This window comes from Hydractinia symbiolongicarpus, chromosome 4 (assembly GCF_029227915.1).
Source record: "Hydractinia symbiolongicarpus strain clone_291-10 chromosome 4, HSymV2.1, whole genome shotgun sequence".
Taxonomy (NCBI): domain Eukaryota; kingdom Metazoa; phylum Cnidaria; class Hydrozoa; order Anthoathecata; family Hydractiniidae; genus Hydractinia; species Hydractinia symbiolongicarpus.
The window spans coordinates 19334389-19345305 of record NC_079878.1 but is presented as its reverse complement, the minus strand read 5'-3'; the positions used below and the strand labels follow the sequence as shown (position 1 = coordinate 19345305).

General features: G+C 30.2%; 2 protein-coding genes across 3 annotated transcripts; both read right to left on the bottom strand.

Annotated features, from left to right (window-relative positions):
• Positions 1-241: 241 nt before the first annotated feature.
• Positions 242-7939, bottom strand: LOC130641668 (COP9 signalosome complex subunit 7a-like). 2 transcript variants are annotated; one of them, XM_057448577.1, is made up of 9 exons: positions 7404-7931; positions 3309-3387; positions 3120-3208; positions 2859-2918; positions 2348-2413; positions 2100-2176; positions 1761-1866; positions 981-1084; positions 242-485 (listed from the first exon to the last, which is right to left on the bottom strand). In XM_057448577.1, the coding sequence occupies exons 1-9, from the start codon at positions 7563-7565 to the stop codon at positions 443-445; spliced, it is 786 nt and encodes a 261-aa protein (XP_057304560.1). In that variant the 5' UTR covers positions 7566-7931; the 3' UTR covers positions 242-442. The 2 variants fall into 2 exon arrangements, with proteins under 2 accessions (XP_057304560.1, XP_057304561.1); XM_057448578.1 differs by lacking the exon at positions 2859-2918 and having other exon boundaries at positions 7404-7939.
• Positions 7940-8079: 140 nt separating this feature from the next.
• Positions 8080-10247, bottom strand: LOC130641671 (charged multivesicular body protein 2b-like). Its single transcript, XM_057448581.1, has one exon. The coding sequence runs from the start codon at positions 10093-10095 to the stop codon at positions 9457-9459; it is 639 nt and encodes a 212-aa protein (XP_057304564.1). The 5' UTR covers positions 10096-10247; the 3' UTR covers positions 8080-9456.
• Between the last annotated feature and the right edge of the window lie 670 nt (positions 10248-10917).

Genomic DNA, 10917 nt, shown 5'->3' with positions numbered 1-10917 from the left:
TTTGGGTCACTCATCCGCCAAAATAAATTTCGCACATATTTCTTTCGTAAATAATTTCTTCCGTCACCTTAAAACTTCTTCACAAAGTTTGTCATATAGTTTAAACCATCTGTGATAGGCTTACACGTAAGTCAAAAAATTATAATATTCACATATTTTTTATAGATCTGCTGCCAGGTGGTTGGAATAGATAAAGATTCCTGGCTGGAACCACACGCTGGCTAAAAAAAACAACAACTGGGAAATCGGATACCAAATTTAATTGATTAAAACTTTGTAGAACGAGACAAACATATTCTAACTACAATTTATGTCTGTTTTCTTTTGCAATGCATTCATACGATCGCATCGACGAAATGTCTCAAGCGTCGTTGTTGTTGTTGAAGGGTAGCCGTCGTAACGTCGCTTTGTTTTCTCACAAAAAGTGTCTAGCATATTCCTGTTATCTTGTCCTAGAAGATGCAGCTTTTATGGAGGACTTCATTCTTAACAGAAGATAAAAGACAAAATGAACAAGCTAACCGAGTTAAAAATCGTAACGTTACAAACAGCTGTATTGAAATCAAAACATGAGACTAAACTCTCCTAACGTTTTAGAAAATTGTCGGGACATTAAAAAATTTTTCTAGTTTATTAAAACTAAGATATTTAATGGAAACTAGAAGGTTATCTAGGACAAAGCCGACGAAATCGGCCAAACTCTTTTTTTCAAAGATGTCTTAGATCGATTTAAAAAGATCATTTTCTCCACTCAACACGCTAAAATGTTAGAATTTGAATGTTTAATCTAAGCGTTTTAAATTTCAAAATGTTTCTTGGCAGCCATAACGATGGTGGGGCTTCTTTGGTCATTCTATTAGTCTCTCCACTTTTGAAAACAATTTGTCGGCCCTGTAGCAATAATCTATCCTACTAGACATGAACAAGAATTCAAAAATTCTTGTTCATGTCTATTATTCAAGAAAATTCGAAGCACTCACCCTTTTAATTTATGAACAGAACGTTGTTGCATCGTTGAGTCAATATCTATATCTTGTGTCAGTGACATTTCTTGTGTCTTTAATGCTTGTTTCACATTTTCAACCTGAAATGACAACAACATAATTCCATCGTAATACAAGCATGGGCTCGATTCCAATTGTGAGTCCAAGCCACTACAAATTTTTAACAAGGTGTGGTTTTAGGAAAGACGAAATATGGTGTACTTAGTTAGTTGTTTTTTGACTTTCTATTCCTTTCACCTTGTCAATATACTGCAAATCTTAGGCTGATCAGCTGACTGCTGGTAATAGGGGTAAAAATAGTTTCCATATCACCATCTATTGAGGTTTGTAACGTCACTTTACAAGATAAGAAATGACTTTATACAGTATTCAATAATACTTAAAGGTCAACGTCCATTCCAATTGCTATGAGAAAACGTCTGACTACACATCAACGCAAACAAGAAACACATACAATTGTTAACGTATTCATTCTAATTCAAATTTGTACGTTTCTAGCTAAATAAGAAAGTGCTAAAGCTTTTTCAGCATAACATCAGTGTTGGAAGGTTATATAACTTTGGATTCTTTGGATTCAAATGTGGATAACGCAAATTGTTACACACGTTTCTCTTTTTATTTTAAACCCACAGAAAATTTGCCTTCTTAGCCATAAGTATATCCACGTTAAAAGTTATTTCATGCATAAATGAGTTTTCACCCGAAGTCTCGTCTGAATCTGCGTGGCACAAAATATACTCGACAATGTTTACAAACCTCTTGCTCGACTTGTTTTAATTTATTTAAATTTACTTCTTTGAAATAATTTGCTCTACTGGATTGGGTATCTAATGTTTCCATGGCTTTTTCACAGTTCGAACACCTATAAAAAAAACATATCTGTAATTATGAAATCTGAAAGTAAAAACAACATTAATCAGTACGGGGCATTTTCTCTTTGGCAGAACTGGTAAAATTTGTAGCTGTAAATATAAGTGAAAAATGATGACACAATGAAACACAAAAAGAACAGTTAAAACGAACCATCCTGTGAAGACATTCAGTAACTGTAATATGATAAATACAAAAAGCATGAAAACCGTACGATGATCTTACCAACTATCAAGAATGGATATGACAGTATCTATATTCTGTTGCTGGATATCTCGCCCAATAACAAAATCTACTTCAAGCTAGAATGAAGTCAATTAATTTTAAAATTGTCAATGCCCACAAAATTCCGATAAAAAGACAGAAATTATCAATCGATGTCTGGATAGTAATCAGGAAGAACGAAAAACACAAAAATACTAGCTGTCACAAATAACGCACTTCTTACGTAAGAGGTGGAATATTAAACTCACCCTTTCTTCTCTTTGGTCCAGCTTTCCTTTTAAAATATCGGCGTAGACTGCTTCTATAATTAAGTCCTGGCAGAACCCAAAAAAAGTTCTAATTAATCATCAAAACAACAATGTAGTAAACTGCCAAATAAAGCATAGACACCTCTTAAAATTAAATGTGAAAATTTGATGCTTCTATTAAGTAAACGTAAGGAAAGAAAAGAACAAGAATTATATATTTCAATATTATGTTTTTCTCTCACATTTTCTCTCTTTGAAAACTTAGCTGGTTGTATGGTTGCCTTATCATCTGTTGTTAAATCCTCAAAATTTAGTAGCACAATCATTAGAAGAAACATCACTTTGTTGTAATGAATCGCATTATATAACAACAAGCGAGAATCTCTCATTTTAATCAGAACTTTTATGTTTCTTATATTCTTGTTTCTTGCACCTAACAAATGATTTTCTTACTTTTCTGTATTTTTATACATAATAAACAATATAAATAAAAACAAAAATTATAGTATACTTCTATTTGCCGCAGGTTTGATAGTCCCAAATTTTCTAACAGGACAGCATATGGTACATACTAAAATTTTTAGAAAAACAACCTTTGTGTGTATTTGGTTAAGCAACATTTCACTTTTTTCATTAATAACCCTGAAAGGTAATTCCTCAGTATCACAAATATTCTCCAGTTGCAAGATTTTCTCTTCGATTCTGATGTCAAAGACGGTTGGAAAATATCATCATACAGACACGAAAAAAAATTAAAAACACATTAATGTACCTTCGATTTTGATGCTAGAGAGGCAATTGTTAACAGTCGTAACTTTTTTATTTGGTTTTCAGTTAGGTCAGGAATCTCTGATTTATTGGCTGAAATATAATTGATTATAAATATCAACAAAATTCAAACAGCAACCTCTTGAAACAGAATGATTAGTTTTTACATTCAAAGCAAAAATGCAATACTTACATATATAATCACTATATTTTCCATATGCATATAACTGAAGAAGTTTCCAATCTTTGCTAAACTCTGGATTACTCTCTAGCTAAAAAAATACAGGAACTAGACACCTGGTTGAAATTTATTAATTATATTTAATTTTAAATTGCCTCTCAGCCTGGACCAAATGGTGATAATGAAATTCTACTTTCAATCCGGACTAAGGATAAAAATATCACTAATCAATAGGAAAGTACATGTAGCTGATGTAGGAAAAATCTCATTTACAAAATTTTATTATATGTATGCAAATTGAATCATTCTTTTAACCTAATTTTCTCGATAGTGGAATCAGCCTAAAATTGTGCATGGAATAAATTTATTCACAAAAAATAAAATATCCCCATAAATTGAAAATCAGTCTTTCTGATGCAGATATGTTAGGCAAAAATACACCTCACAAATTTTCAGATATGGATAATTAGAATTAGGGCTTGTTGTATTATGCAACACACTATGTTTATATGATAGTTTATAGTTTTTTACCCAAATCAATATTCAGTCAAATTTTATCACACAGAATTGTTGCAGCTAATCAGTTTTGGTGGAAACTATAACTGTTTGTCAGAAGCTTTTAGCTTTCTAAGAACTTTGTAAGATTCCTGTAAACTGTTTATCAAGTATTTTTGACAGTAGGACATATTTATAAGAATTGGTTCACTGTTAAGGAAACGTTGCAAAACTAACTTTTGTTATTGTAAGTAGATAGATAAAACTGAAACAAGATCTGTTTTTATAACGTTAGTTAAAGTCAATTTATTAACAATTAGTTCAGCAAAGAAAAATGATAAAAAATTAACGTACCACAAATGTTGTGTAACAATAAAAATATTGATAAAATGGACACGGTTGAATTTTTCAAGTTGAAATTTTCAGTGGTCAATCTTGTTAGTATACCAGGTGGTTTAAGGGTGTTTTGGGTTTAAAGAAAAGTAAAATGATAAAAATATAAAACAAATAAAAAAATGTGTCTTTTTATCTTTAACTTTCTCATACATAACATAATGGTTTAACTTCGCATTAAAATGTCAATAATGACAAAGTGTTAACAGAAACACCAAATAGAAAATTTATCATATATTATCTGTAAGATAATGATAACATAATAACAAATCTTAATAAGAATAATCCTCATGCCATAATCAGTGTTTTTTTTCCCTATCACTTTGATAAACACCTTTTTATGCTATTAACTGTGTCTTTTGAAGATTGAGAAAAAGCTCTAGAATACAATTTATGACAACGAGACCAATCAAAGATGGAAAAATAATAATAAAAGAACAAATTGGTGAAAATGTATCACATTTGTTCACTTTTTATCCCTTCTTATCCCTTTTTACGAAATATTTCAAAAAAACCGAAAGAATTAATGAATAATAACAGTCGATCAAAAGTAAAGTATTTGTTTAATGGCGGTAAGAAATTGATAAAATATTAAAAAATAAAGAAAAGAGCTATACTTTATAAATATTTTTGAAATTAAAAGAATTTTCAAAAACTTGGCTGGTAAACTTTGGTGGTAGTGTTTTATGATTAAAATACAAACCAATACAAAAAAGCTCCAAATAATCATTTACCCTCATTCGGTTGTTGAAGGAAAAAACATAATAAAAATGTTTATAAACTTCGGGGTTTTATTTATAGGAGAAAAAATATCATGCAACGATTCTATAAATCACAAATTAAATACATGTTAATATTTTTTCATTAAATTTCCTACATTAACTATACATGTCAGACATCAATTTAGTGCAAGGTTTCTTGATATCAAAATGGTTTATTGTGACAAAATAACCTTCTTTAAATAAATTGAAATATAACAGCGAATTGCGTGAAAATCATCATATGATAAAAATTTATCCATATCTTTCCAGGAAGCCACGTTAATGTCTTTCCTGTAACAAAAGCCACATTCTATGATGGTTAAAGAAACATTAAGTGTTCCCAAAATTATAGTTTCCTCACATTACCAACAAATGATAAATCCATAACAAAGTTAGTTTTTTATCATTTCCTTGAGTGAACGAAAAAAAATACGAAGTTAACTTTTTATCACTATAAAAATACACCTGCTGAGAAAGTTTCATTTCACAATATGAATTTGTTAAATTTTTATCTCCAACACTTTTCATGATTTTTGGATTTCTTAATGAACATTTCCAGCACAGAGACTATAGATATTAGTCAGATGATGTCCAGATTAGCAAACATATTAAGCCTGATATATATTTAGTACATGTGTTAAAATTAGCCATTTAGTTATGAAATGAAATAATAAAAACAGTTTAAAAAAATATATATTAAGCAAAAGCTTTTCGGTAAAAAACCATCATCAGTGCCATAGATGTTGCTATAGATGTTACAGTCCTACCTTAGAGAATTACCTTTTCTTATTTTTAATTTTTCATTTATCACCTCTGCGTATACCTATGTCTTTTAACTTGTATATAGTATATCTGATTTCTCATTTTATTGTAGGAATAACACAAGGTAGGGTAAGCATTAAAATTACTTTACATAAAATGACCAAAAAAATTAAATTTTTTTTACTCGTCTGTTTACAGAGGAGTGTATTGGTGTAGACATTTTTCTGTCATGGTACAAAATGTTTCGTCTGCAATATAATGTGAGATTCTAGTATATAGTTGCTCTACACAGTTATTTTGCCACCCAGTTGTCTTTTTTGTTTTGTGTTCTTATAACGATGAAAATAATATCATATTGTTTTCTTTTTTGTATATTTTGAAACACGTGTAAAATATGATATAAATTTGTCATTTTCCGTAGAAACACCAGAGGAAACTTCTTAAATTTTGCGCATGTTTAAAACTGCACGATGTACACAAAATATAAAATATTAGTGATTTTCAGCAAAATTGAGGTTAAATATATTCAGATGCCTTACAGATAGGAAAAAACTCCTGCACTGTTCTAATTTTAATTATTCAAGAACTTTTGAATGAATCAACCATTTTACAATAAACCAGTTTAAATTTCCATGTTTTTTGATTTGTAAAAGTCCTTATAAAAAGCCTGTTATCTTGACAAGACCCTGGATATGACAAATGTCACTGCTTTGGCCTGCAAACCCTAAGGATTTATTAATACTACATAATAGCTAATTTAAAATTATAGTGGAATTTTTTTTTAGTTAAAGGTGGAGTGGAAGTGAGTTATTGGCTGTTGTATACATCATTCTCACCCCCAGAGCTATTTGAGATAAACCACTTGGGTAAACCTTAAGTCATAGATGGTCAGCAAAGTGTTGTAAAAGTATCAACAACAAATCTCATATTTTAAAAGGTGAAAGTTTGAAACCAACAGATTTTCTTGTTATGATTAGAAAGCTTATAAATCATAGAATACTGATTTTAAATAAAAAAATTAGAAGGAAAAAAAAAGAAAATAAGGAAAATGTAAAAGAACACACATTTTTTTAAAAGAATTACTTTGCTTTTTATGTGAGTGAGATTCAACTTGTTTTACATTGTGCATAATTCTTTAGTGTGTTGAACATATTTTGAACATATTGGTTTTCTTTAATGTTTATCAAAACATTTTTACTGCATATGGTTATAATGCGCATTACATAGTTCAACATCACTTTCAACACATAAACTAAACATCAGAGAATCCATTTACATAATTTGGTATATCACTCTTTATAAGAAGTCTAACTTCGCCATTCTCCAGATACACAAATAGTATTCTGATGCATCATTTGTTGCATACTTTGACTTCAAATGACAAATATTCCATGAATGCTCGCATTATACTGATAAACTAAACATTTCAGTTGTTTTTTTTTTGCTTTTTATTTTTTTTAAACTAGGATATTTTTTTTTTTTTTTTGAGACAGTGTCAATTGAAAGGTTTGACTTTTCCATGTTGCACTTCTGTCAACTATAACTGCTTTAATACAAATCCCAAGCAATATCCAAGGTAAAAAGAACATGTTTAAAATAACACAGGAATGAGAATGATAAAAAAAATTACTTTCTCCATCACACTGTGTGAACCTTGTAATGCTGAAAAAAACAATTTATATACAAAAAGATTTACCTCTTTTATGCTATCAATTTCAATCAATTCACCAAAAACGTACACACCAGGAGCATCACACGCCTGTCGAATTAACTGGGCTGCAGCAGCACCTCTGGCATTTTTAGCCAACAACAGGAATGGCTCTAAGGAGCTGCCTCCTTTGTAGGTTTCATCAATCATATTTGGGATTTTTTTACATATAAATGCTGAAAAATTAATTATGTCTATAAAACCATCTTGTCCTGTTGAAAAACAGGGAAATGATCATCATCATCATCATCATTCTCGGCTTAATGCTAGCATGGGTTGGACAATGAGAACATAACATGACATAACATGTTATATTCTAACAAACACTTTTTCTGATTTTAAGGAGATAAGTGGTACATGTTTGCAGTGTAATTATAATTTGTTTTACAAAACCGTTAATAATTTTTCAAAACGCAGCAACTAAACATTCAGTAAAAACCTTTTTTTAATTTACAAATATTAATTAAAACAGCTAAAAGATGATAGCAGAGAAGGCTGCACCTCATGCATAAACAGGGTTTAAAGTAAAAAGTTAGCTTGCAAAAATTTAGTGACAGTAGAGAAGAAAACTTTTTTGCAGTTGTAATCCCTTGTTATTGGTTATTCTTTGTAGCAACAGCCCTGAAAATAATAGGTGAAAAAAACAATTGATGAAAAAATAGGATTCAGAATTTTAACATTTCCTCAATAGATTGATTCTCATACAATATTTACATTTGCAAATTGTGCAAAAAATTCAAACCATAATATTAAGTATTATCAAATTTCCAGTTATTTTTCTTTTTTTTAAAAAAAAATTGTTTATATAGATTAATATAAATGTGAAGACAATTGCATTGTGAAAAGTGATAAAAAGAATAAAAAAACATAGATAATTTCGAAAAAAGCAGGTAATCATTTTCATGAATGCTGTAAAAATGGTATGTAAATAATTTTTTAAAAAAGCATTTTCTTAATGCAAATAAACATATCTTTTGTCATAATTTTGGTGATAAATGAAATTTGACAAGTTATTGAAATGTCTTAGGTTTTTTGTAAATATTATTTTTTGCTAAAGACATTTTGCTGGAATATAATTTGACTATATTGAGCAGGTTTGTCCATAATCTGCAAATAACACAAAAATTAGTATATTAACTAAAAAAAAATCATTTTCCAGAAGTATTTATTGCAACACTTGTCAGAAAAATTGAATTTGAGAACAATTTTAAATTACAATAAAAATTAAGGAGCACCAGTTGTCAGTAGTTAACCTACCTTTAATCTATAATTTAGAATGCTTTCTTTTTTTGTTCCAGTCAACTCCATCTTAATAAAAAATTTAAGAAAATCCAAATGATGAAACTGTGAAATTGTTAAAAAGTTTAGCAATATACACAAGCCCCTTTACAACTTTCCTTAATAAAAAGGCATGTATATAATACTACTTTTCTCTGCATATTGATACGTTTTACATACGTGTATGCTTATAAATTAAAAAATTGACAGATTTGTGAAACACATTATTCATTTCATTTTTATTGAAAAGTTAAGGACTTCATAAATTTAGGAGATTCCAGTACTGAATTTCTCACAAAGCGATTAAAACCATGTTATAAATTATTTTTTTAGTAAAATGACATAATAATGGCATATATAATGGCATTAAGCTTTTGTTGTGGAGTACATACTGTAGTTTTATACATAAGTTGGGAAGAACATCAACATGCACATGCAATAAATATAAACAACAGACTGCAACAATCAAAAATATTAATTAAAAAAACACTGACACAAAAATTGGTAAAGTCTGCTTTCAAACAAAGAAAATAACAGTTGAGAAAAAAATAATTCCAACAAATTTTAAATCTAATATTCTAAAATTCTGGAAATTAGCGTAAATAGCCAAGTTGACTTATATGGTTCGCAACTCATCTATAGCTGCAAAATTATTTCAATTGAAGTATTTTTATTTCACTAATGGACCAAAGGTTTTAGATTTACCACTATAAAGAAATATAAACTTTAAACTATGTTACATAAAAAAAGGTACAATAAATATTCAACTGGCTGTTAGTTTAGATAACATGTCCTCAATCTCTTTATCTTCTTCTGACATTCCCTTAGATTTTGAAGCTTGTGGTAGACTTGATTGTGCTGATGGTGCAGCTGCTAGCTTTCCTGTTATTTCAATGCCAATTTCATCTAAAACTTGATTAACAACAGCATCTTGTTCTTCTTCATCACCAGACTCTCCTAATAAATCGTCCAAGGAGTCATCCATCATTTCCTCAGCCATATTCATTTTTGTTGATTCTTTCTCAAATTCTTGTAATGTTTTTGACAATTTCTGAACATCCATTTGTTTATTCATGACTCCCATTGCTTTAGTTGCTGTTCCCATTGATTCAGCCATCTTGGCATTGGCTTGCATTGTTGTCATTTGATGCCCTACACCCGTTACTTTAGTACTAGTTGATAACACACGAGCCTTTTGTTTACGAACTGCAATTAGCTGTTTTGCTAACTGTGTGGCAGCTTGTCTTTGACCAGCTTTCGCCATTTTTTTTATTTCTATTTCCAGTGCTTTTTCTTGCTTTTCTAACTGTCTCGTATCTCTTTGAAGATCTCGATTTGTCTTATTTAATTCCCTTTTTTGTTGTCTTACAACTTCCTTCGTGTCTGGTTTTTTACGAAACATTTTAAATCTTTGACCTTGCTGGTATAATAACTGTACTACTGAAAACTGAAAAGACCAACAGTTGCTTTTCCTCACGCAAATAATATCTAAAAAAGTAGAAAATAGTAATAGTAAGCACTTTATTATTGTTCTCTTTCCATCTTTAACCTTACATCATTAGGTTGTTAAATAGAAAAGTGAGACCCGAGAACCTGCGAAACGGGCCCCGAGAGTCCTCCTCTCCAAAACCATCCTCGGTTTGTTGCTTGATATGACACCAGCTAGCGCTTATTCGATATTCGATATCAAAATATAATATATATAATTTTAGCTGAGGCTTAAGTTTATATATTCACAAGCGCAACTGTTGCTTACTTGTAACTTGTTGAGAAGCAACTTAAGACCAATTTTAAATGTCTGCGTGCCCAGTTAGCCTAATCAAACTTCGGTTTCAATCAAATTTATTTCCTTTTAAAAATTAAATGACTTTTAGACAAGCGTCGGAAACCGTCGCTGTTATTAGTAAGTAAATAACGGAAAGTTTTAACGTCGTTGGGAATTCCATCCTAACGACTGGTTCTTACCTAGAGATACGCATAGTATTGCTCTAACTTGCTCACCTGCCAATCGGCGGTCAGTAGATGGCACCAAATGGGCTGACAACACTTCATTTAAAGTGCGCCGGAGTGAGGACTCGAACCTGAAACCTTATGCGTACAAGCCGAATGCGCTACCACTACACCATATCCGCTTTTATAGTTTGTTCTTTATCTTTCTCTGTGTACTTGCCAAGAAGTGATGTTTTTTTTATGAGGTTGTCATGTGTTATAATCAATTATTAAT